The sequence below is a fragment of the Eretmochelys imbricata genome, chromosome 3 (genome assembly GCF_965152235.1).
Source record: "Eretmochelys imbricata isolate rEreImb1 chromosome 3, rEreImb1.hap1, whole genome shotgun sequence".
Taxonomy (NCBI): domain Eukaryota; kingdom Metazoa; phylum Chordata; order Testudines; family Cheloniidae; genus Eretmochelys; species Eretmochelys imbricata.
The window spans coordinates 56592209-56620197 of NC_135574.1; the positions used below are offsets into that span (position 1 = coordinate 56592209).

The 27989-nt window shown below is 43.4% G+C and overlaps 1 protein-coding gene across 1 annotated transcript in view; it reads right to left on the reverse strand.

The window, feature by feature from the left end:
- Positions 1-25735, reverse strand: part of B3GAT2 (beta-1,3-glucuronyltransferase 2) — a 59725-nt gene extending 33990 nt beyond the window's left edge. Inside the window, exons 1-2 of the mRNA XM_077811608.1 lie at positions 25232-25735; positions 3134-3278 (exon numbers count right to left, since the gene is read on the reverse strand). Of these exons, the coding sequence (XP_077667734.1) occupies positions 3134-3278; positions 25232-25735 (649 nt within the window). The remainder of the gene's footprint in view (positions 1-3133; positions 3279-25231) is intronic.
- Between the last annotated feature and the right edge of the window lie 2254 nt (positions 25736-27989).

The window sequence follows — 27989 nt, forward strand, 5'->3', positions numbered from 1 at the left end:
GTGGGTCTCACTGCACTGGTCACTTCCCACTCTTTGGCACTGCAAAGTGCCCTCTCGGTGCACTGTTTCTTATGCTGCCTCTTCGGCATCAAGAATGGAGAAGGGTGCCCAGAAGAGCACGGTGCCAGTGGAGCACTTCGCATGGAAGTCAAAGTGCTCGGCACCAATTCAGAGCGGCTCAGCTCTGAAACTGGTCTGAGGGCTGCCTCCATGAGTAAAGTGTTCCAATGAATGTCTCTGTCCTTTTGTGTGCATGACCCCTGCAAATCTGGCACTTCTCTTTAACCTGAATTTTCCTGAGGCACTTTAGACAGATAGAGTGTGGGTCACTCACTGGCATTGGCTTGCCACATGAGGTACACGACTTGAAGTCCGGAGACCAAGGCATGCCCAGCCCTTGGGAGAAAGTCCCTTGACAACAGGGACAACTATTAACACTACTATATACACTAACACTAAGAGCTATATACACTGACTACAATAAATATACAACAGAAAGTCCAAATCACTGGGAAAGAGGCCTTGCAAGAGCAAGAAGGAGCATTCCATGCAACCATCACAGGCAGTAAGAAGGAGCTGAGATGGTATGGGGCTGGCAGTGCCCCTTATACCACTGCATACGCACGTGGCTCCAGAGGGTGCTAGAGTTGGTCCTATGGGTACCAATGAGGAAAAAATCTCCTGCAATTGTGCATGCGAAGCACACACCTAGCATGGAATAAGCAAGCACTCACCGAAGACCTGACCGTTAGTACTGGTCAAAATGCCTGCAGATGGACACCATTCATTTTCAAATGTCTTCTTGATTCTGCAATTACATATACCACTCTTACTCTTTCCACCCTGTGTCTCCACCTAATGATGAAGTAGCAACACCTTTGCAAACATGTTTACCAGATCAGGCACTGAGTCTAGCTGCTACTTTGCCAAAATAAAGATGATGAAAAAACTTGATCCTTAATAAAATAAAAATAATAATGGAAATTTAAAAAAAAACCACTTGGTGCAGGTGAAAAGAATTTTCTCTCACAAATCTCTAAGAGGTTTGCTTTCTAACATTTCATATTCCTCTCAACATCTGCAACTTCGTTTCCATGCTCCCTTCTTCCATTAGCTGCTTTTTAAAAATATGAGCAGATACTTCTCTCTGTTGGTGTTGCTTCTTCCCCATATTTATGCCAGTGTATCCCCTGACTTTCAAAGCAATGATCTCGAAGTATAAACCAAGGTAACTCATCAACTTTTCATATGCCTCTTCATCTAAGGGTGAGATTCCCTGGGCTTATGTTGTCTAACTGCCTTTGCCTGTAGCTAATGAATTATACACCTTCCTATCATCCTTTGAATTCCCATAAGCAACAACCTGCACAGCATACTACCAGTGTGTCTCGAAAACTCTACAGACAGGGACTGCTCTTTTAGATGTGTCCCCCAACCACACTGCACCTCGTTCTGACAAGACTGCAGTGGCTCAGGGACTGAGAATCCCAGCTCTGTCCTATTCACAAAGAGTAGTGCAGCTATCATCCCACTAAGCAGGACAAAAATATTACAGTAGACATTTAAGGCCAATTGCTCTCTTTATCTTACTTGAAATGTTCCTACACTTTGGACTTTCAATGTACCAAATATTGATCACTTATTATTCAAAACTGCTAGTGTCTCCAAAAAAGTGTTAGGAATTATTTTAACCACCTTTACTTTTCTATTACTGTTTTTAGAGGCTAAACATTCATATTCTTTATAAATCATTTTGGACTGTAGGCCTGAAATAGGATACCCCTGGGAAAGGTCTGTGAAATCCAAGAGGCCTAGGGAAGGGCCAATCCTGGAGTCCCACCCCCGACCCCTACCCCCACCAGCCTGTTTTGGTTGTGAGCACCTGGCTATCCCTTAGCGCAGCGGTTCTCAGACTGCAGATTGGGACCCTAAAGTGGGTCACAAACACTTTTTAATGAGGTCCCCAGGGCTGGCATTACACTTGCTTGGGCTGGGGGCCGAAGCCCGAGCCCCACTGCCCAGGGCTGAAGCCAAAGCCCAAGGGCTTCAGCTCTGGGTGGCGGGGCTCAGGTTACAGGCTTTGGCTTTGGCCCTCCCATCTGGGGCTGCGGGACTCAGGCGGGCTCAGGCTTCATTCCCCCCTCCTGAGGTCACGTAGTAATATTTGTTGTCAGAAGGGGATCGCGGTGCAATGAAGTTTGAGAACCTCTGCCTTAGAGGAGTAGTACGTGCCTTCACACCAAGTGTCAAGAGAAAAATATGTGGTCATTTTGTATTCCTTTCTTCCCCTCCCCATCCCTCACAAGAAAAATAATGCAGAGGGGTTTTTTAAAGTACAAAAAAGTTTACCATGCTGGAAGACTGCTATATCAAAAGTCAGAATTCTGCACACAGGAGATTCTGTTGGCAGTTGAGATTTATACACAAAAGACTGGCCAAGCATGGGCTGACAGCTAGGCACAGCTATGTGGTGTGCTAACTTCACAGTAGAAGATGGATGAGATCAATTTTAAAGCTTTTCTGCCTTTATCTAGCTGGCTAAAGTTGTCAGTGATTTTTCCCCTAAGCCCGGTGTTTCAACCATATCCATCTACAGCTATCACGGTCATCATTTCACAGAACCAACAGAAAATGAATCATTTCATGATAAAGTAGCATTTTACAACATGAGCTTTACAAAGTGTCTACATTTATACTGCATAGTGTGTGTTGATCACACAATGAAATACATTGGCTTCCTGCAAAATTAAATGATTTACAGACAATTTAATCAAACATAAAAGCGAAATTATCACACAAAATTAAAGCAAATTACAGTATATTGTGTTATTATCAAAGAACTATTTAATTGGAGAAAATGTGCATGCCAAGACTTGTAGGATATTTAAAACCAGAAGGGCTGTGTATAATTACTGCACTTCAAAAGTTCTGCTGTTTTAAAAGATGTAACCATTTTGAGCAATATTCCTACCTACAGAATCAAGAACTCCACAGGAAACAATGGAAATTTTCAGAGTTGTTCTCATTTTAAGGATGACCACTTCAAAAGCAAACACACGCTTTAGGCCTGTTCATGAGTACAAACAGGACATTGTGTTCATATATCCTATAGAACTACTTTATCGGTACTTACCTGCCATATCAATGGCAAACGGCCGGTCTGCTCTCCAGCCAGTATACCAGCCAACAACTTTCCCATTTTCCACTACAGGGCGCTCATACCGTCGACCTCCCACTAGTCCCACAGGCCACACGGATACTTTGCGGGTTGTACGCATCTGCAAGAAGGAGGAGGCACAGGGTGATTTCACTTAAGTTTTCTCAGCAGGCTGTGCTTTTTTTGTAAATGGGGGAAGCAAAACCTAGACATTTCCAGTCACCACAAGGTGTTTACAACAGAGTCAGTGTTTCCAGATTTCAACCCTAGAGAGTTGGTATTCCGAGGCTATATGTGCCCCAAAGTTCTCTCACTGCCAGCTAGTTCTTCAGATGTCTAGTCACTTCAAGTCTACTGGGAATATCCTGAGAGAAATAAGGTTGTTAATACAGTGTTGCTTAAGATATGAAGCACCTAAAAAAAACAAAACAAAAAACAAACACAAAAACCCTATATAATCTCTTCCTCAGTAAAGAAAAGCACAGACGTCTGTGGTAGATTTTTTCTCTGGAAAGATGTTTTGTTGTTTTAACGTGTTTCTTTCTATAAATCCTTAATGCACTTGCATCATGACTGCAGAAGCCCATCAGGGTAGAATGGAATGTTTATTTTACAGTCTGTAAAATACAGTCATTTATAAAAACATACATGCAACTTTGAGGTCTATATCAGAATATATTGTATCTAGAAGCCAGTAACAGACTCTGGAAGAGAAATAAATCCTGATTCTGACTGGAAGTGCACATACACAAACGCCTGTCTTATGAGGATTGCACAATAAGTATGTTTAGATGTGTTAAAAAGTGGCCTGTAGAGGACAACAAAATTGGGCTTGTGCCTTCCTGCCACCCCCACATGGTGCCTAAAAAATGGCCAGTTTTAATTTTTGGAAGAAAAATAAAATAGTGGGAATGATGTTTTCCTTTCATGGATGCATAGTTTCCAAGGCCAGAAGGGCCCATTATGATAATCTAGTCTGACCTCCCATATAACATAGGCCATAGAACTTCCCCAAAATAATTCCTAGAGCATATCTTTGAGACGAACATCCAATCTTTATTTAAAAATTGTCAGGGATGGAGAATCCACCACAAACCTCAGTAAGTTGTTTGAAAGGTTAATTACTCCCACAGTTACAAAACGTACACCTTATTTCCAGTCTGAATTTGTCTAGCTTCAATTTCCAGCCACTGGATTGTGTTAGACCGTTCTCTGCTAGGCTGAAAAGCCCATTATTAAATATCTGCCCACCATGTAGGTACTTATAGACTGTAATCAAGACCCCCCTTAGCCTCCTCTTTGTTAAGTTAAAGATTCAAGGAGCTCAGTCTCTACCTCTAAAAGGTATGTTCCTAATCCTTTCATAATCATTCTAGTAGCTCTTCCCTGAATCCCTCCAATTTATCAACATTCTCAAACTGTGGACACAAGAATTGTATTCCAGCAGTGATCACACTAGTGTCAAATACAAAGGTAAAATAACCTCTCTGCTCATACTTGAGATTCCCCTGTTTATGCTTCTCAGCATTGCATGAGCCCTTTTAGCCACAGCGTCACACTGGGAGCTCATGTTAAGATGATTATCCACCATGACCTCCAAATCTTTTTGAGTCACTGCCTCCCAGAATGGAGTCCCCCATCCTGCAAATATGGCCAACATTCTTTGTTCCGGGATGTATATATTTACATTTAGCCATATTAAAATGCATATTGCTGCTTACGCCCATCTTACCAAGCAAAATTCAGATGGCTCTATATCAGTGACCTGTCCTTTTCATTATTTACCACTCCCCAAATTTGTGTGTCATCTGCAAATTTTATCAGTGATTAATTTGTTTTCTTCCTGGTCATTAATAAAAGTATTAAAAAGTGTAGGGACAAGAACCAATCCCTGCGGGATCCTACTAAAAACACACCCATTCAATGATTCCTCATTTACAATTTTTTTGTAATTAGCTAGTTAGCTAGCTTTTAATCCATTTATTGGCTGACATGTTAATTTGATATCTTTCTTTTTTTACATCAAAATGTCATGCAATACCAAGTCATATACCTTATAGAAGTCTAAGAATATTACATCACACTATGACCTTTATCACGCAAATGTACAATCTCATTTACAAAAAAACAAGTTCGTTTGACAGGCTCTATTTCCCAAAAAACCCATGTTGATTGGCATTAATTATATTTCCATCCTTTAATTCTTTATTATTAAAGAAATCAATATTAATAGTCCAGTGAGCTACTCGTCCAGCTCTTTTAAAACTCTTGGATACAGGTTATCCAAACCTTCTGACTTAAAAACATCTAAATTTAATAGCTGCAGTTTAACATCCTCATAAGATACTAGTGGAATGGAAAGAGTGTTATCATGATATGACTACATCATCTGTTTTTTTTACAAAATACAAAACAGAAATACTTACTGAACACTTCAGCATTATCATCTATAATCCTAACATTTCCATCTAGTAATAGGCCAATAATATTGTTAGGATTCTTTTTTCTCCCTAATATATTAAAAAAAACCTCGTTCTTATTGTCTAACTCTGCTGGCCGTAGATTTTTCCTTGTGTACATTTGCTTCCCTTATCCATTTTCTACAATTCCTCACTTCTAATTTATATTCAATACTATCATTTTTCTCTTTCTTTTATATTTTTATAGCTGACCTCAATTCCCCTCTAAACAATGAGGCATTCTTCCTTGATTGTGACTTCTGGGGCATCTCATAAGTGTTCTTAAACAATTCCCAATTATCATTCACATTTTTCTGATTAAATTCTTCCTCCCAACTGCTCTGGCTCAGAGTTGTCTTCATCTTTGTGCAATTTGCCCTTTTAAAGTACTACATCTATATATCACTGGTCTAGACTTTCTTCTGTTTGCACATAACAAAATGTCATTAAATCAGGATCATTGACCAATGTTACCATTAAAAACTTTAGCTCTGTGATCAGTTCCTCTTTATCTATTAAGATAGGGTCTAATATAGAACTTCCCTGTGCTGGAGACAACGCTTTTAGTTAGGAATTGTCATGTATAATATTTAGAAATTCCAAAGATGTTTTAGTACTGCCAACATGAGACCTCCAGCATGTGTCACTCAAGCTGAAGTCGCCCATGATCACATGGCTTTTTTTCCCCTACACATTATAGACAGGAGTGTAAGGAGCCTGCTGTCCTACTCTCTCAAGTGATTTGGTGGTTTGTAGCAGACACCAACTAATACCGTATCTTGTTCATTATATGTTAGGACATTGATCCATAAGCATTCAAGACCATTTTCTTCCAAGTTATCAGTGGCTAAAACAGTTAATTCTATTTTTGACACTAAGTGGGCAAAAGGGTAGGGGGAATGGCACTCTATCCTTCCTAAATAGATTATAACCATTAATTTTAACACTGATTGCAATCATGTTTGACATCAGAGGTATGAGTTCTGCCACTAAGTCCAGTGAAGCCAGATTTCACCCTAGAAATGTAGGTCTTGTCTACCCTGTAAGATTCTATTGTTACTGGAAAGCTATGGACATTATGGCATCACCAGAGATTGCCTAAGACATTGTCTTTCCCAGAAAAGTTCACCAATCTAACAAAATCAAGTTAAAAATCAGTCTTGTTAAACTGGCACAACCCTACACTGTACCTGAGCTTAAGTCAGTCCCAATTTAAGCAAGGATAACTCCATTTAAATGAATCTACATTCGGGGTTTGCATTGGTTTAGCAAGATTGATTTTTATATTGATTTAGTTAAACCAGTTCATGCTTCAAGTGTAGACAAGGTCTTAAAATCCTTCCCCTTACAATTAGTCTTTTCCCAGACATTTAAAACTTTTGTTTGTTTTTACTAACAGCTTTTTAACTCCAATATCCACAGGACACTCTAGAGAAAGAAAGCTGTTGTTAAAGATTCAGTACCCCACACTGCGCAGGAGGAAGGAGAGAATGGCTTCCAGTCATGGTCAACAGCCTCCTGCTGAGCCTGAAAACATCTGCTCTCATTGTAATAGAGCTTGTGGTTCAAAGATTGGCCTTATTAGCCACCTGAGGACCCATAACTCCCATGGAAGATGATCATGCTCGGTAACAAGTGATCACCCATCACCCCACACTCCAGAGAGCTCATAATACCCCTCCTCTAGGCTCCCAAGCTCCTTCAGCAAAACCAGAAGATCAGACTGACATTGCTTATATATCCAAAGGTGAAAATACTAGTAGACTAAAAATAAGCAAGCCTTATCTTTCAGGTCTTCTTTCTACATCTTAAAAAAAAAAAAACACTTTTCAAAATGGACACAAAACCTTTTTTTCTAACCCTTTACGTTTGTCTAGTGTCCAAGTTCCAACATGGGTTATTGGTTTCCTTTTAACTACAGTACAGACCCGTTTATGCGCGGATATCGGGAGTCAAGCCATCACGACCATGTGTTAACAGACTGCTGGTTAAGAGGACCATGCTGAAAAAAGTGTCTATGATTCACTTAGAAAAAAAAGCTGTTATTTTCCGCTCTTTCTGGCTCACATTTTTTTCTTTCTTATGAAGTCTGTCATTCACCGCAGATGAATGATTTCGATATTTTCCACATTTTGCTCTCCATAAATCTTACAACAGTTTCTACAGCACTAAGGGCTTCTGTGGGTGAAATTTTGACCTTTTCAACGTCCTCATCATTGTCATTTAGGCCTGCATTATTAGAATTCTCGCCATCACTTTTGCAGTCCAACATAGCCTCGCAGCGCGTTAATATTTTTTCCTCGGACAGAAATTCTGAAGTCGGGCAATCTTCATCCATTTCCAGCCACTTGGTAATGATTTCTGGTGACGTATCCAAACTAAAATCTTTTATCACAGGGGTTGGCAACCTTTCAGAAGTGGTGTGCCGAGGCTTCATTTATCCACTTTAATTTAAGGTTCCGCGTGCCAGTAATACATTTTAATGTTTTTTAGAAGGTCTCTATCTCTAGAAGTCTATATATTATATAACTAAACTATTGTCATACGTAGGGGAGAGGCGGAGAAGAGCGGGCCGGGGCAGGCAGAATTTTTAACGGCACACTGCTCCCTGCCGGAGTCCCAGCCGCCGGCCCCACTCAGCCCTCTGCTGGCCTGGGTTTGGCAGCAGGCTGAGTAGGGCCGGCAGCTGAGACCCGGCAGGCAGCAGCGTGCCATTAAAAATTGGCTTGTGTGCCGTCGGTTGCCAACCCCTGTTTTATCATTTGAAAGAGAAGTTTACCTTTATCCTCTTTTGTCTGCATGCGTGTTTGTAGGACGTCTTCTTTCAAAAATCCTTCGAAGTCTGGCTCTGAATCAGTGCCACTGCTGGAGTTTTCCAAGTCTGAGCCATCTTTGACAGAAAAAGCATCACCAAGAGCCTTCATCCAGCAGTTTTCAATGGGCTTTTGTTTTACTCTGTCCCAAGCTTTTTTAACTAAATAAATAATTTCCTTCATGTTTAATTGTTTCAGGAATTCGGAAATGCCTAAAGACGTGCATGACATGATTGCCGAAATCAGCTCCCGTCAATAATTGTTTTTAAAATTCTGAATAATGCCCTAGTCTAAAAGGTTGAATTTTTGATGTTGTGTTGAATGGTAGGTATAGCACTCAAATTTTTCCATTGCTCGATACCAGTGATTCAGCTGGAGGATGGGCTAGACAATTGTCAAGTAGCAAAAGTGCTTTGGCATCGAGTTTCTTCGACTGCACATGCTTACAAACAGCTGAAACAAAGCTGCTGTGGAACCAGTCATCAAAAATGTGTCTCGTCATCCAAGCATTTTCGCTGTTAGCGTATATTATTGGCAGTTTGGCTCTACTGAGGTGATTAAAGCAGCTAGGGTTATGAAAGCAGCCAACAAGAAGAGGGGCAAGCTTATGGCTGCCCATCTTATTACTACAAAAAAGAAGAGTCACAAGATCTTTTATCTTTTTAAATCTAGCTGTTTTCTGTGTCTCGTAATTAAAGGCTAAAGTCTTATCAGATAGCAGTTTTGCAAATAAAACTGTTTCATCACAATTATAAAGTTGTTTTTCATGGTAGTCTTCATTTTGTAAAACAGATTTTAACTTGGTGGGAAACGTGTTCGCAGCCAATTCATCGGCCCATCGGCTTTCTCCAGAAATCGATATCGGCGCTATGCCATGATGCTTTTTAAAACGACCTTTAAACCCCTTACTGACTTGGAATGATTCATCCCCCATTAAATTTCCAAATTTTGTCGCCTGCGCTTGAAGAATTGGACCACTTAGCGGCATTCCTTTCAGCCTTTCCTGAGCAAACCACGTGCACATAGCTTTGTCTATTGTGGGTTTTGCTGAATAGCGCACACATTTTCACTTAAGCCCCACGGCAGAATCGATATTTTGTACAAAGCTATTCAGTTTAGATGCGTTTTTTAGCCATCCTCGGAGAGTAGATTCAGCAATCCCAATAGCTTTTGAAACTTTGGCCTGGGTTTCTCCGCTATTTACTCAATCTGTTGCAGCTAGTTTTTCTTCTACAGTGTAGGAACGCTGAGGCATGCCCTCTGCCATTATATTAGGCCTACGGTTAAAATTTTCTAATGTAGTGTGTGTGTGTGTATATATATATATAAATAAAACTACTAGCGGGACAATGATTAAGTGTGCGTGATACGTCTTTACCAATATCAGTAAAGATGTACAATACGTTTCCGCTCCGCACTTCCTGTCGATTTCTATGTCAGAGAGTTAGTGAGCAAATCTGTAGCGCTACATTGCAAGTTCCTGAGTCTTGCGTGTTAAATAGGTAGCACTGGGAAGCATGGCGCTACCGCGCTTTAAGCGGATTCATGCGTAAATGGGTCTGTACTATATTTTTCCTGTTTAAGGCCTTTTTGTTTGCTGTCATTTTTTCCTGGTCTTTTACTGCTCTGTGGGGTGAAATGGAAAGTTCACAACATTAATTACTATCTTCTTTTAAATATTTAGTGCACAAAAATCACTTGGACTACTTCAAGACTGCAAAACATGAAGTGGTTCGGTAGCTGTGGTTTCAACATTACACCCATTTCTTGAGCTCTTTGTAAAAATATATACATTGTAACATGTACACATATTGGATCTAATGTCACAAAATGTGCATACAGGTGCAGGGCTGGATCCTGCCCTCAGGGCCAGCCCACAACATTTTGGCACCTGAGGCGGGGTACTCAAATGATGCCCCTAAGCCCCTTCGCTTGGGCCAAAACTTCGAAATGTCTCAATTCTGCCTTCTTCCTGTTCTTCTCCTCTCATGGTACTGCTCTGCTACCTACCCCAATGAAGGAGAACTAACAACTTAAAATGCCTTGTTCAAAACTTTTAAGTAACACTTAACTTTCAAACACCTGAACAGCAAATGTAACTTTTCTTCTCTGCATAGTAAACACTGGCATTTTTATCTGTTTGAATAATCAAAGTAGTGCTTTCCATGCCTTCTTGGTTGCAAAGATTTGAATTGCTTCCTGCTGACTATCCACAATCTGGGCCAGCTCATGCTCTACTGAGATGGTTGCAAGGCCGACCAGCCTCTCCTGTGTCATTGTGGAGTGTAGATGTGTTTTTATTAACTTCAGCTTGGAGAAGCTGCGTTCTCCACTGGCAACTGTTACAGGAAGTGTTAGAAGTATGCGCAGAGCAACAAAAACATTTGGAAAGAGGGTGGTCATCTTATTTGTGCACATATATTCCAGAACAGCCCTTGGAGTTGATCCGGCTGAAATGTATCTTGAAAGGGCTTTGAGTTCATCACCTAAATCACTCGCATCAATATCGCGCATGTCATCCTGTGTCAACACTGTCTCTAGTGCCCTGCATTGCTGATGTAGGTCTTCTTCAGGTATAGTGAGGAGTTTTGGAATACCATACAACATCCCAGATATACTGCTGTGTTCCTTGAGCTGCATGAAACGTTCTTGAACTGACTGTATTGCACAATCTAGCACCTGGTTAAAGAATTCAACTTTGAATTGTTGTTTGGGGTCTCTTATGGGATTATCCCGTGCCTTGTAATCAATATGTCTTCTTCTTTGGTGACTCTCGTATTCTTGAATGGGTGGGAAAATACCTTCAGTGTGAAGTTCCTCTACCAACTGCTCTGCACTCTTCAGAATGTTTTGAAATCCCTCATCTGACCGGTAAGACCATAGATATGACTTTGCTTTGTCCACTTGTTCCATTGCTCCAGATATATCAAGGTCAACACCTTGGACTCTCTTGCTTACAACATTTATTTCAAACACTATGTCATGCCACAACACTAAGCCACACAGAAATTTGAAGTTATGTATGTTTCTGGTAATTCTATTTCTCTCTGCCACTGTTCTCCCACAAACAGTTCCTGTCACAGCATTATCCTCCATAATGGCAACTATGGCATCATCTATCTTTCCAATTTGGTGTTTGATAGGCTTTCTCGCCTCCACTCGACTTTCCCATTGTGTGGCACTTAGTGGTTTCAGTGTCAGAGAAGATGTTCCCAGATGTTGCTTCAAAATTTGGCATCGATGAGTTGATGCAGAGAAAAATACATAGGTGCTCTGAATTACATTAAAAAATTCAGCAGCATCACTAGAAGCTGATGCTACATCATTGACCACCAAATTCAATGAATGAGAACTGCATGGGACAAAAAAAGGTTTAATTCCTGTATCTTCCAGCTTTTTAAGAAGCACATTTGTCATACCAGCTCCTGTAGTATCATCAATGTCAATAAATTCTAGAAAATGCTTTCTGACTGTCACCATTGCAGGGACATTTTCACTAGGTTCTATTGTTGTTACAAAATGCACCATTAAAGTCATTTGTTCCGTATGGCTGATGTCAGGTGTGCAGTCCAGAATAACAGAGTAATATCTTGCTGACTTCAGATCTGCCACAATCTTCTGTTTGACTTTTGTTGCCAGTAACTCTATGATCTCATTTTGAATTGTTTTTCCAAGGTACTGGTGTGTGTACATTTCTTCGGTGGTGACTCTTCTTAGATGCTCCTGGAGTACAGCATCAAACTCAGCCATCAGCTCCACAATTTTAAGGAAGTTTCCACTGTTTGGCACATACAGCTGATCTGACGTGCCACACGGTGCTAGGTTTTAGGTAGCAAGCATTCTCACAATGGCAATGAGCCTTTTCAGAACACTTTGCCAGTAAAGAGATTCTGACGCAATCTTCTCTTGATGTTCATCTTTGGTGGCCTTTAAACTTAGTCTCATCTCAAGCTCTCTCCACCTATGGAATGCTCTCTGGTGATTTGCTGCCTTCTCATGGCATGACAGATTTCTAGCCAGATTTTTCCAGTCCTTTGTTCCTGTAGAAGCAATGTGGCTGGAACATTAGACTGGAAGAGTTTGCAACAAAAACAGGATGCAGCATTCTGGGTTTTTGAGTACATAAGCCATAGCCTCTCCACTTTGTCACCATTGGGGATTTCAATAATGTGTTGGATGGAAATTTCTATTTTCATTGTCTTTGGGGAACATGAAGTTTTTCACTTGCTGTGGCCAAGCAGTACAAGGAAGTCCCTCAGGCTAGTGCTCAAGTGGGTCCACAGTCCTGGATCATCTAGACTTAAGGAACTAAACTCAGCAGCAGCTGTTTCTTGCGCCTCCACCACACTCTTCTCTGATTTACATTTTTCTTCAGGAATGTGCATGGTTACATCCATTTGAGATGGAGATAGGGATGTTGCAGTAGCTGCCAGGTCACCTGCACTCTGACTAACTGGAAGATCAGGCATCTCCTCACCACTCACATCCTCACTGGGGTCGGAAGGCTCACCGTGAACGTATGTGTCTATGCATCTCAGGAGAGCTCCTTCCTGCTTAGATAGAAAAGCTTCCTTTGCTTTCTTTTTCTGAATGCTGACCCAGAGGGGTGTTTTCTTCTTTCACTCATGACTGCTGTTCTGTGCCAGCTATAGTGGCTCTCAACACTCAATTGAAGGGGACAAATAAGCAGGCTGGTAGCAGGGCCTGAGTGAGGAAAGATGACAGCATCTTAAGGGCCTAACTGGCTCCTACTACTTCAGTTGACTGCCAGGAATCATAACATTCAAAAACCGGTAGGAGAACACTTCAACCTCTCTGGCCACTCGATGAAAGACTAAAGGGTGGCAATTCTGCAACAGAAAAGCTTCAAAAACAGACTCCAAAGAGAAACTGCTGAGCTTGAATTAATATGCAAACTAGATACCATTAACTTGGGTTTGAATAGAGACTGGGAGTGGCTGGGTCATTACACATATTGAATCTATTTCCCCATGTTATGTATCCTCACACCTTCCTGTCAACTGTCTAAATGGGCCATCTTGATTATCACTACAAAAGTTTTTTTCTCCTGCTGATAATAGCTCATCTTAATTAATTAGCCTCTTACAGTTTGTATGGCAACTTCCACCTTCTCTGTATGTATATATCTTCTTACTATATGTTCCATTCTATGCATCCAATGAAGTGGGCTGTAGCCCACGAAAGCTTATGCTCTAATAAATTTGTTAGTCTCTAAGGTGCCACAAGTACTCCTGTTCTTTTCGTTCTCCTCAAGTGGGTTCAGGGAAGCTGCAGGAAACAGGAAGCTCCCTGAGAAGCTGGTATTAATCAGTCTAGGCTCCTGAGGGTGCTAGACAGGTACATAAGAGGCTCCTTCTCTCTCTCTCCCTGCAGCTCCTGCTGCCTTCTGTTATTCCCTCTCACCTTTTCTCCTGCCTGCCTGTTTTGTCTCTTGTGCCCTCCTTCCTCCAGCACAGCACTCCACCATCTCTGTGCATCTAAAGCAGAGAGAATACATATGCACCATCAGCAGACACAATTTTCTACACTTTGGTCCTAGTGGCAGCCCCCCCACAGTCTGGCACCTGAGGCAGCCACCTCAGTTCACCTCACGGTAAGGCCAGCCCTGCCTGCCCTCTCTTAGAACATGTCTACACAGGAAAGTTTTACCAGTATAGTTAATTGGTATAGTTAAACCAGTATAACTATACCAGTATAAACCCTACTGCAGATACTCTTATTCTTTTAAGAATGACTTTCCCCAATTAGTGTAAACCCCTTCCAAAGTGACATAAGCTAAATAAAAAGAAAGACCCTCTTATAATAATAGTGTTGACACATGGAGATAATTTAAATTCATATCTTATCTTATATTAGTATAACTTTCCATGTAGACAAGCCTTTATCCCAGTGTAAGCGAGAAGTACCTTGACCTCAGAGAAGCAGAACTGGGTGGCCCATTAAGCTTCACCTCTTATTCATTCAGGAACTCATCAACCCTGTGTAGATGTTAAGTGTGTACAGCTTAACCAAATACCTAAAGAGGAAAAAGAAACCAGATACTTCCAGACCGATTCATTTCACCCTTATGTTGTAATCTCACTTCTTTGTTCTCTTTCCTGTATACTCGGTCACTCTCTACAAATCTAAGTAGCTGCCAAGAACATAAAAATCCCTTAGCGCAAAGTGAAAGAATGTATCTAAGGCTGTGTAAATGCTAACTGTAGAGTATTTTACAGTCTCAGGATATATTTGAGAGTAGAAGTGGCAAAATGTCTTATAAGCCTCAGTATTACTACACATTAATGTGCTGATGTGTTGTGAACACTGTTCATGTACCAGGGTAGGAAAAATCATATGGATTAATAAGTCAATCTGTATCAGAGATTTCATTTTGTTTTCTATTCTGCTTGACCCTAACAAGTGTTAGGGCACAGAGAGAGTAATTTAAAGATATTAGACTATCAGATACCAATGTAATCCCATACATTGCACCACAAAAATTCTGCACTGTTTCTCTAACTATATTTTTAATGGACAGCAGCACATCTGTTATCTGAATAATCAAAACTTGAAGCCACAGTATACATGTGATATAGGGTTGCCAACTTTGGTTGGCTGAATTCTTGGAGGTTTCATCACATGACATTATCTATAATTAAAGATTGATCTTTAATTCCTGGGGACTCCAGGACAATCCTGGAAGGCTGGCAACCACAATGTGGCAATCTTTTTCAAAAGGGACAGGATATGAGGAAGAAGAATGAGGAAGTGGATGGGTAAAGCCAGGAGAAGAAAGAACAGCATGGGGGGAGGAGGAGTAAAATAGCTAAAGAACAAGGGAAAAGTAAAAATGGGAGGGACAGAGCATCGTGATGGAGGAAGATGAGGACAACTGATTAGAGGGAAATGGGGAATCAGAGAACAGATAATGGGGGAAGGAAGCTCCGAAAGCCAAGAGCTGAGAGAATAAAAAAAAACAAAGCAGAGAGAGAACAAAAACGATTCTCTCTCTCTCTCATTCTCTCTCTCTCTCTCTATCTTGCCAAAAATAGCACTTCATTAGTCACTCAAGAAGATTAAGACCTGGGAAGCTTGACTGTGAACCACTACTCTCTGGGAACGGTTTTCCAACCAGTTATGTACCCACCTTATAGTAGCTCCATCTAGGTTGTATTTCCCCAGTTTGTTTATGAGAAGGTCATGCAAGACAGTACCAGAAGACTTACAAAAGTCAAGATATGGCATATCTACCACTTCCCCCCAATCCACAAGGCTTGTTACCCTGTCAAAGAAAGCTATCAGATTGGCTATGCGCTAAGTTTTTAGAAACACTTTAAAAACTGATTTAGTTAAAGCAGAGCACAGCCCTCATGTGGACACACTTATTTCAGTTTAAAAATGCATTTTATTGATTTAGCCAAAGTCAAACCTTAATGACTCAAGCTAACTTGATATAGGACACTCTTGAACCAAAAGGAGTAGCCACACAAGGGAGCTGCACTAATTTAACTTTAGGTTCTAAACTGATGAACACATCAGTATCATTTTCTTGTGTAAATAAGGCCTTAGATTAAGTGCAAGGTATGAGGATAATGTAATATATATGTACTATATTTATAATTTAGAGTCTTGCTCTAAATTCGCTAAGGCAGTCATGCACCAGAACTAGCTTTACAATTAGGACTAGAAACCTTCTGAAACAGCAGCTTATATTTTGACAATGAATATAGCAAAATGTGGAAGAGAGCACTCAACCTTTAAATTTCATAGACTTTCTACCCTTGCAAATATCTACTATTTGAGTTTATTATCCCACTCTTACTTAATAGATCCTCTTTCTCTTTCCTCATTTTGCTGTTCTGGTAGGTCCTGATCCTGAAGGAAAACAAGTGCCTCTTCAGAGCTACTGGCCACCCTCAATTATTATTAGTAATGGTCTGGATTTCACTATAAACGTATAAGAAGACAAGATTTGGTCCCAAAGAGCTTGAGCTGAGGATGCTCAGCATCTCTTGAGGATGTCCAGCATCTTGAAAAATAGGGTCCCTAAATCCTTACATACCTGCACCAAATCCCTCCCCCCTTTTTTTACTGTTATCTAGTTTCTCTCCTTTTAAAGTTACTCCAGCTTTTTTTCCCCACAACTTATGTTTATTCTGAACTATTTAGAAAAGGCATCACTTGACTAACTCTAATATCAGTGTGCATTCATATACCCCCAAGTGTATCAAATTTATCTACACATTAGAAAAATATTTAATGCACTACTGACCCAGTAGTGGTCTAAACATATTTAGATTGTTTCTTAAGGTAAGGTTTTTTTAATATGAAGAAAAAAACTCAGTGACAGATGGCTAATATTTCATTCTGTCTAGGCTGCTAAATACTGTTTCCCAAAACTAGGGAGCTGAGCAAAAATCTGCTTTTTCCAACCAATTCTGTAGATTCAAAGATTTCATAATACCAGTCACATTTAAAAAATACTGGTAGAAGTCTATTAATAAACTTTTTTAAAAAAATCCATTTGGCTGTCATTTTATCCATACACAATTATATAGGAACCCATTTTTGACTACTACTGAAATCACTAACAACTGACCTATGCTGGTTAATAACAGATTACATTAAACGTATAGTGGAAGGCACACTAGTCCTTCCAGAGCTACAGTTGAACTAGCTTCCACTAGAGCAGACACAAAACCTGCCTAATCTGAAAATTCAGTGTAAATTTTTTTTGGTAAACTGGGAGCAAATCACATAAGCAGTTTCAGAGATATGGAGGCTAGGAAATATACTCTTAATTCCCTTTCAGAAGATTTTCCTAACATTTTTTGACTAATCATATCTTCAAAACTTCAAGGTAACTGCTTAAATACGGCCTAAATCCAGCATCCATTTAAGTCAATGGAAAGGCTCCTACTGATTTTCAGGGGCATTAGATCAGGGCCTTAGTCCCTAAAAAGCAGAGATGCTAGTAGTACTTTTGAAGCTAGTGATGCATGCATGAATTATGGATCAGTTTAAAGGTGTTATCACCCATATAGATATAAATAAGGACAACATGATTTAAATCCATTTAAAAATAACATGTACCATGTATATGATACAAGCATCTTTTTACATACATGTACTGCATATATGTATATATTCAGATGCACTGAACACGTCTCTTTTTAAATGTACAAAATACATACATAAATTTGATAATACATCAGTTTGATACATGCATTATTTTGACAGACACTTGGTAAAGTATAGGTAACCCAGCAGGTTCTTTGCAAAATGTACATGGCATGACAGGGGCTTTGCAAAGCATGCGTGGTCCAGACAGATGCTCCTGATGGGATGAGGTTCTGCAAGGGAACCACTTTGGTGCAGGTAAGTCCTGCCCAGAAGAATAAAAGAGCAAAAGCTACAGGGGTCATAACAGGTCCTGGACCAGAAATAGGGACGAGGAAGCCATATATGGGTGTAGAAGGCTTTCTGGAAAGGAATGAGGTCAGTTTGTGCATGACTTACAAAATCTGTCAGATTTCCTGCATCGCTACCAAAGTGCCCACAGACAATACAAGTCATACAAGGAATCCTGTTATACTTTTAAAATCCCAGGAGGTTCCCAGGCAGCAAACTGCATTGACTGGAAATTCCAGATAAGATGCCAGTTTTTACACACACACACCCACCCACCCACCTTTATTGGTAAAATGCAAAGCTTGGGTCACCCAACCAACCTTAACGCTGCTTCATAGTGCCATCCTAAGGACTACCACAAACCCAGACATCAAACAGGTCATTCCTATTAGCGACCATAAAATATTTAGTACCTTACTCTTCTTTTTAATAAACCTGTGTGAAAGGATAGATCCAATGTCTGAGTCTGACAGTTCTCAAGTTGACCATCGGGGCAGTTTGGGTAACTAGCTAGGCAGTTGGTAACTGTCAAATGGTTGATATGGTGTGTTGCTTTGTTAGTTTATAAACTAAAACGATAAATCAGAACTTCCTAGAGAAAGCTTCAGTGTCTTTTGAAAACACTACCAACTATTAGCCGGGACTGTCCAGCCCGGCCTTTGAGGTCCTAGCCCGGGAGGCTAGCCCCCTCCCCCGCAGCTACGCTGCCGTGTGGGCAGCGCGGCTGGCTCTGTCTGGGCGGCGGGGCTGTGAGCTCCTGCTGCTCTGAGCAGCATGGTAAGGAGGGGGCGGCGGCGGGGGGTTGGATAAGGGGCAGGGAGTCCCGGGGGCAGTCAGGGAACAAGGGGCGTTTGGATGGTGCGGAGGTTCTTGGGGATGGGGCGGTCAGGGATGGGGAACAAGGGGGGTTCGATAGTGTGTAGGAATCCCGGGGGGGGGGCGGTCTGTCAGGGGGCAGGGGTGTGGATGGGGGCAGGGGGCAGTCAGGGGACAGGGAGCAGGGGACGGCTGGATAGGGGGTGGGGTCCCAGGGCAGGGATCCTGGGAGGGGGCGGTCATGGGACAAGGAGCAGGGGGGTTCTGAGGGGGGCAGTCAGGGGGAGGGGGCAGGGGCCAGGCTGGTTGGGGAGGCACAGACTTCCCTACCCAGCCCTCCATACAGTTTCACACCTCGATGTGGCCCTCGGGCCAAAAAGTTTGCCCACCCCTGAACTATTACTTAAGTCTTAGCAGTTTTTGAATGAAATGAAAAATTCTTTCATCCTTTATTGCAAGATTAACAAAGTTGTTTTGTCTGGGAACAAATTAATGGTTAGAATAACCACAAAAGACAAATAAAGGGGAAGACATCCCAGTATGAAGAAAGGCAGTTATTAAAATCAGTTATTTCACAATATCTTGAATCGACAAGGTGGGTGAGCTAAGCTCTCTGTAAGCTGCACGGCCACGCAGCAGCCTATTTAGCACTGCTCAGGCACTCAGGGAGCCCACCCAGCTGGGACCTGCTGCGGCCAAAGGAGGGGCGCCCAGAGGCCCTGACTTCCTCTCTAGCCAGGGGTGCTCAACCTCCCTCCCTCCACCCAAGTCCCTACCCTGCTTCTCCTGCCCCCACTCCGCCCCTTCCCTGCCTCCTCCCCCAAGCATACCCCATCCCCACTCCTCCCCTTCCCTCCTGGAGCTTCCTACATGCTTCTAAACAGCTGTTCGCGGCAGGCAGGAGGCTCTGGGAGGGAGCGGGAGGAGTTGGTCAGCGGGGCCGCTGGCAGGTGAGAGGTGCTGGGGGGTTGGGGAAGCTTGGCTGCCATTGGTGCTGCTGAGCAGCACTCACTAATTTCTCACGGAGTGGGCACCCCTCCCCCAGCCCCAACTCAGCCTCAGACCTGTTGCAGCTGGGGGAGGGGCAGCCCAAACCCAGCCCCAGCCAGAACCTGCCACGGCTGGGGCGCCCCTCCCCTCCCCCAGCCCCAGCCCAGCCCTGGCCTGGACCTGCCGCAGCTGGGGCGCCTACCAGGTGCTGCTACGAGGAGAAAGCTGGGGGGAGTTCTCTCTCCCCGCCGTAGCTCCAGAGCATCCTCCTGCACCCCAAAACCCTCACCCCTGGCCCCACCCCAGAGCCCACACCCCCACATACCCCAACCCTCTGCTTCAGCCCTGAGCCCCCTCCCACACTCCAAACCCCTCAGCCCCACCCCATTACTTTTGTTATGTGCACCAATATGGAGGTGATGTGTCACACATCACCTCCATATTGGTGCACATAACAAAATTCATTCCACAAATGGATGGGAAAAATTAGAGGGAACACTGTGGGTGGGGTAATATCTTTTATTGTATGAACTTCTGTTGGTAAGAGAGATGGCCCAATAAAAGATATTACCTCAGCCATCCTTGTCTCTCTAATATTCTGGGACTGAGGTGGCTATAACTACACTGCAGATTTTGAGATGGCATATTTGATTCTACATACATCAAGCCCTTTCCTGTATCCTTTCAGCAGGACAACCTCCTACTGAAGTCTTCATTGACAGGTATGTCTGAGTAAGAAGCAGGAGATTAGCTGAACTGATGGAGGACACCCAATCTGCACATGTAAATTTAACATATATAGGTTTTAAAAGTAATAGTATATGGCCCATTATTTAAAATACAGAAAGGGCAGAGTAAGTGAATCTCTGGCTTAGTGATATATACAAGGTGGGCAGGAAGAGATATGAAAAGTTAAGGCAGAGGTTGGAGTTGGAACCACAAAAACTGTTGTTTTTGACTTATTAATCTAACATTCTATGGAGGCAGAATTACAGGATCAGATAGTCTCAGTCTTAACTAAGATTTTTGTCTAGAAATCTAAAAGTATATAACTGGAAATCAAAGTATTAGCACTTCATTATAAATTACTTGTATCCAGGCATAGGGTGAGCTAAATGCAACAGAAAGTGTAACTGCATCACTCAAAACAACCTACAAGAAAAGAAAGAAAGAAAGAGAGGTCACACTGATTCATGTTGAAATCTCAATAAAATTCATGAAATAAATGTTAGTTGGGCTTTAGTCCTTCCACTGGCTTTGCTATGAAAATTAATTTCTTGTTGAGTATCTTGTCTGATCATATAATTAAATACATTTCCAGAATGGGGGCGGGGGGAGGAATTGCTTTTGATGGGAGATGGGGTTGTAGATGAGTGGTCCACATCTCAGGTAAAGAATCAATCAACTTCTAGGTCTCTAGGCTATGAAAATAAATAGATAAATACTGACACAGCTATCTGGACTAAAGAGAAATTGTAGACCTAAATTTCTAGGTTACATCCTAAAGTGAAAAGAGTTGTGAGCATCTAAAGGCCGGACCTCCATTTATTCCAGAGAACAATTTCTCAGTTATTGCCATAATATCACTTAGCACTCCAAACACTGGCCAACTGCTCCTCTCACAGAAGCCTCTTCTAAGTTGTTAAAAATACTCATTCCTGACAAAAGATGCAGAGGAACCAATGGGGATCAAAGTTTAGCTGCAGGGTAGCTAAGGACAAACCATCCTCAGCACCACTTCAGAAACTATAGTTAAAACCTGCTTGGAGCAACCTCATTTAATTGGAATAGGAGAGCACATTTTTTGGCTATTAACAAATTAAGCTCCACACCACCCAGGGGAAACAGGCAAATGTGTAGGCCACAGTACAAAGAGCCCTGTGGGGTTCCACGTTTACTACGGTTAGTCTATATTTGTTTCCAGATTTAATTAAAAAGAAAAAAACCCTGCATTTTATTTTTAATTGTAAAGGAAAACTGTTGCTGTTTTCTTACTAACTCTAATATTTAACATCTCTCCATATCAAATAAATCTGGTGCATTTCTAATATGATAATGAGCACATTATAAAATACCATAAATGGAGACTAGATTTTTCAAACTGACACCTCGACAAAAACAACCTGGCATTTCATAAAGCGCATTCCTTCTGGCTTGTACACCTTCTCTAGTAATAAAGCTGCTGCAGGGCGATGTTTCATTAAAGAGGCTCACATTCTCTTAAGTATATTAGAGAAAATTGCATCAGTGGAGCTACACCAATGCAAACCATTACCAGTGTAAAGTGAACTGACGCAAAACTCCTATGGGGTTTTGGAAGCCCTTCAGAGTTTGAACTTTCTGGTCTTTCTGGTGCTAACAGGAGTGAAAAATATTACCAAAACATCCCTACTTTTGTCACTAAAATCAGCAGCTATGATTCTGAACACACACATGCAGATCTATTTAATAAGACAGCAATTTTACATAGTCATTTTCTGGCTGTAATTGTGACTTGTTCAAAAATCACACAGGCAGTCCATGCTCAAGGCAGGATTAAAATACAGGAGTTTCTGGCTTCCAGTCCCATGTCTATCCCAATCCCTTCCTCGTCTACAATAGGTCTTAAATCCGGTTTCCTTTGGGATTAGCGATTCAGCAACCACCATTTAGAAGAGTTGCTACTGGAAGGATAGGAAACAGCATTAAGCATTAACAAATTCCCTCTCACATCCCATTAAGCCACTTTCAGGAAGGGAATTACTACAGGATTTCAGTCATAGGTGATGTGTTCTGAGGCTGGCCGCTTCATGCTTGGAGAGGAGGAGCACAATTTACTCAATCAATTCCCAAAGGGGAGACAGAAATTTATTTTAAAATTGTCAAGTCAGAACTCATGAAAATAGTGAAGGTTTTTCAATGAGAAATATGAAGTTTTTTCAGTGAGAAATAGAAATCTGACCAATGCCCTGATTGAAAACAAGGCTATGCGGTCCACCTTCTCACCAGAAAGGCACACTCTGCTTGTGGCATTTGGAAAGGCTCACTTGCAAAGGATTTTAGTTGCTTGGACAGAGCAACAGATCAATATGGGCGGGGGGGGGGGGGGGGGGGGGAGGATTATCTGTGTTCCAGCAGTACCTCCCCCTCACCACGAGAGCCCATCTGTGCTGCAGGGAAAACAGAAATGGGGTTGTTTCGGTAGATATTTGAAGATTGAAATCTCTCCCTGAGATCTGTTTTGTTTGTTTCTGCTACTGCATCTCATAGCAAGAGCTTCACTCACAAATGTGTTTCCCTGTGAACATGGGACTGTTCAAAGCACACATTTCTTTCTTAGCACTGAACCGTGTTGAAAGGAGGCTTAGAATTTCTTAGCTGCATGTGTGAAGAGGCTGGCATTCCTGTTAGCAAAGAGAAATAATTGAACATGGATTGCCTGTTGTGCCTGTAATCTTCAAGGTTAACCCTACAGATTCATTCATCCTTTGCATTCCTGCATTCACAGCCAGCACTTTGGGGAGCTAATTTGTACCTTTTTAATTTCATCATCCTCAGAAATTAGAAATAAAGGACTAGGAAATAAAAAAGATTCAAGCTGACTCAGGACCATCTTCTCTTAACAAGAAAAGGAGTACTAGTGGCACCTTAGAGACTAACCAATTTATTTGAGCATAAACTTAACAGTTACTCAACTGGTGTGCCCTGTCACTTCTTCATTTAGTGTTTCCTCTTTCCTGTGTATATTATAGAAAGGATTTGTGTCCAGACTTTGCCGCTGTGCCACTGCTGGGAGCGGGGCATATTTTCTGGATTGGGTTGTAACCTTCAGTGGAATGAACCACACTGGCACCGAATTCCAAGAGAGCCCAGATGACATCATTAAAACAAGATGAAGGCATAGAATTCCTTTGCATTGATGAGCTAAGTACAGCCATGGGGGTGTAGGGAGGTTTAGGAAAATAACCCAGAAAAACAGAATATGACATTTCCAGTGTAAGGTCCTCAAATTAGGAGCTTCAGTGCTGCATCTCACGCTGGAAAAGGAACTAGAGCAGCTCTGCTAAATGAGGAACTTGCACCTGTCAATGTATTGAAAAGGGAAGAAAATATATTTTAAATCGAAACACTAGTCAATTGCGTTGATCAACATTTCTAAAACAAACTCCCTCTAGAGGCTTTATCTGCTGCACATCTTTGTATACTGGGTGTTTCCATCTACTGATTGTAAGTCACCCATGGATGTGAAGTGCTAGCTAAATACAGGATACTATCATACATTGATAGGTTCATACCTTTAAGCAGTGAAGTATGCTGATTTCAATCTCTTTAAAACTCCTGCACATTGTCTGCCAATCTATTTTTTTCCTCTTTTCCTCCCCCGTTTTTCTGCCAAGGTATTCTTTTATCTGTCAAAGATACATGATCTTTCTTCTGCTGTTTTATGTCCACTTATTAAACATCCCTCCTTCCTGCCAGTGGGAAATCAGAAAGCTGGATACCCTCATCCCTGTGCACTTGCCAACTCCCACTGAAAGGGAGCAAGCACTTCACGGAGTGGCTGGAATAAAGACAAAACACATCCCCTTACAACTGAGACTCCTGAAAAGATGTTTAGCCATTATGTAAAAGATTTTCTGCTTTGAACAATGACAGGCTTCAAAAAAGAGTGGGCAACTCCAAGCAAAGTAATTCATGGCAAGTTAAATTATAAAGGACCATGATTCATGATGTGAGTTTGCCCTCTAGGGCAAAAGAAAGAGACACAACCAGAACTGAAGAGATCAAAGACAGTGGTGTCTCTTTTATCCCAGTTTTAACAGAGCCACAGTGAAGTCATTATATAATCCAACTCTGCATATCTCAGCAAGAAAATGAGAAAAGAGCAAGTGACTGCTTCAGGATGTGGGAAGGGAAAAAAAGGGGAACTGTTCCTGAAAGGCAGAATTAAGATTAAGGTAACAGTAGCAGGAGCAGCACAAATTCATTGGTACTCTGAATGCTTGCAGAGTGCATGAATTTGGGAGAAGGGAATATGTGAAACGTTGGGTCTGGGGGAAGATGGGTGCAGAATGCTGGAATATTGATTTTGGAAAGGTCTTCACATGACTTTGGGGTGAGGGGCCATGCACTGTGCCTAAAACTAGGTGGACTGTATGAGTCTGGGTGTACTGAAGGTCTAGATCTCCTGAAAGTGAATGCACAGTGCATAAAACTGTGTCTGTGTGCAGGCTGGGGAAGAGTGCATGCAGGGTCAGGGTGTTAATTGGCTGTTAGAAGAATATGCAAGGTCTGTGGTGCTGCGGACTCTCTGGGCCTGGGTGTCACCTGGTGGAGGTGCAGGCAGGGTGCACGGCTCTGGATTGGCTAAAGATGCATGGGGGGGCTGATTCCGGATTAGGTGGAGGTGCATGCAAGGGGCTGGAGATGCACAGCTCTGGACTGAATGGAAGCGGTCGGAGTACCACGGCTTGGCTCAGGACTGGGTGGAGCCAGTGTTTGCAGGGTGTCGGGGGGCCAGGCTCTGGACTGGGTTAAGGTGCATGCAGGTGGACAGGGTGTGCCAGGCTCTGGATTCACCCTGGGCCCGACACCCGCCCTACCTCCTCGAAGAGCTCCAGGCTGTAGGTGTTGTCGTCGTCGGCGAAGAAGAGCACCCCGGGCTGCGGCGGCGGCAGGTGCTGGTGTCGCTGCCGGAGCCAGGCCAGGCCGGCGTTGCGCTGCTCGGTGGCGCGGGGCAGGCCGGGCCGCTTGTACCTGCGCGGGGTGGGGACGTGCAGGTGGGTGCAGGGCAGGCCGGCCCGCGCCACGAAGCGGCTCACCAGCTCGCTGCGCCGGGCCGCGTCCTCCACCAGGACCCAGTGCAGCCGCGCCACCTGGCGGAAGGTGTTGGCCAGGCGGGTGAGCTCGGCTTTCTGCACCGGGCGGCTGTAGGTGGGGGTGATGGCATAGATGGGGGGCAGCGCCGGCCGCCGGGGGCCCGCCTGCTGCGGGGGCCGGGCCGGGGGCGCGGGCGGCGCCCGGCTGCTGTCCGTGTCCAGCAGGAGGATGACGATGAGCCCCCAGGGTAGCAGCAGCAGGAAGCGGCTGAGGAGCAGGGACTTCATGGTGCCCCGGCCAAGCAAGGCGCCGCCCTCACAGCGCCAGCGGCCGCCGCCTGGGCTCCCCTCCCCATGGGAGCAGGGCTGCGGGCCGGCGGCTCTCAGCGCATGGCGGCCGGGCGGAGGGGGGCAGCCCCAGCGATCACAAGGGGGCCTGGGGTCAGCCTGGGCGGGCGGGTCAATGCCCCGGGGACCGAGTCCGACGTTCTGCCCTGGGCTGCACAGAGCGGGTCAGTCACATGGCGCTGGGGCAGGCGCAGAGCCGGGGCAGGGAGGGTGCCCAGCCGCTGCCCAGGGCGCCTGTGGTCCCCCTCTTCGCCCGGCCAGTCCCGCCGGGGGCTGCCTGCTCTCCTACGCCGCCTGTTGCCGCCCTTCCGCCGCCTCTTGCCCTCGCAGCATCCCTCCTCGAGCCAGCGCCGCGGCGGGCCTGCCGGACAGTCCTGTGCGCGGCGCTGGTGGTGGCGAGGCGCGGAGCCCCGCCGCGGGGAGGGAGGCTCCTCGGGTGCGCGGGCGGAGCAGGGACTCGCCGGTGGAGCTGGCTGGAGAGGTTGGCGCGCGGGCTCCCTCCTGAAAGGCTGCGGGGTCTTTGGAGAACAGGCAGCGTCGTGTGCTCACGTGCTTAAAACTCCAGGGACCGGAGCATCGGGGGCGGGGGGTTCACACCAGTAACGAACCAATGCTGTGAGTTTTAACCAGCCTTCCCGCCCAGTCGCGTAAGCCAGCCGCGCGGGTTTGTGCGCTGCGGGACGGGGCTCCACAGGGCAAAGGAAGCCCCCGAAGGGTTCCGCAGAAGGGGCCAGCGGGCCCCAGGGTAGCTTCTGGGTTCTGCGTGCAGAAGGAGCTACCGCCTGGCCGGGTGGCTGGCTGTGAGACAGCTATTGTTCCGCCTCGCCCGCTCGAAAGAGCCGCCCTTAAACTTCTTTTGTTTAGCAAATGTGGCAGCTGTAAGGCGCCCTGAAGCTCGTGGCTAGCGTGGCTGCAGCGAGACAGTGCCTGTGCTCCGGGAGACGGTAACAAACGCAAGGACATACACCATCGGCTGAATCCAGCTTGTCTTCTGAAACATGCCGTTCCCTGCTTGGGCCATAGAAAACAAAATGCCAACCGCTCCAAGGCGGGATGTTAGAGCAGGCAGTTCTCGCGGCTGAAGGCGAGGGAATGGTCGGCTTTGCAGGGCTATGTGTGAGACTGCACCCCCGTATCTATTGCTGGGAAACGCGTGCGTGGAGGTCTTTACTGCTCACCTCCGAGTTGCCTAGAGAAATTAAGTCTCTACAACGCAAGTGTTTTTACAATAAAATTAGTGTTTCTGACAGGGAGAAAAATTGAATACTAGAGTATATGTATAGGGTGTGCTGGTGCCCACTTTTCTGCCATTTTTTAACTGGAAGAATAATGTTCTGAGATAAGCAAAAATTAATATTTGTAAATTACTTGAAAACATTTCATACACTTACATTTCCTTTTCTTGACTTAATTTTTGTCAGCTTCTTTGTGTTCTTGTATTTGCAGCAGGACTTTACATGCTTATTTTAATATCTGAATAACCCATACCCATGCTGCATAACAAACATTTTAAGAGGAAAGAAAAGGAGTACTAGTGGCACCTTAGAGACTAACCAATTTATTTGAGCATAAGCTTTCGTGAGCTTTTTGCGAATACAGACTAACACGGCTGCTACTCTGAAACCATTTTAAGAAGAGTAGTAAAAGGCATTCTAACCCCCTATGACTGCCCATTTTTGTACACCTGAATCTCACTTTCTTGCTTGTTCACCGTATCTCTAAATTTGCTTCAACTTTGTTACAAACAAACCCCAAGAACTGTTGTTTCAAATCAAATAGGCATGGGTATTTATCTTGTAATCAATCATATATCAGTATTTCATCTGAATACGATACAGACAATCAAGTGCTACAACAAACTTCATTCCCTCATACCAAAAAGAAATACAGGTTCTAAACACTACTCCTTCCTCTCCTAGAGTGCAGAAGAAGTTTCTGTTGCATTGTTCAGCATTTCCCACTGTCATTACTAAACATTAGTTTAAAAGTTCCTTTACATTTCATGTGACGCAAAATAGATAGAAAGATACACTATTACTCATTATAATGAGAATTATGCTATTTAATACATATATTACATTTATAGGCCAACTTATGGCCTCACCAGTGTAAATCCGGAATAATTGTATCTGACATCAGAATTTTGCCCATTTAGCTGTATTTAGTGGGATGATTCTGCTGTTAAAAGAAACAT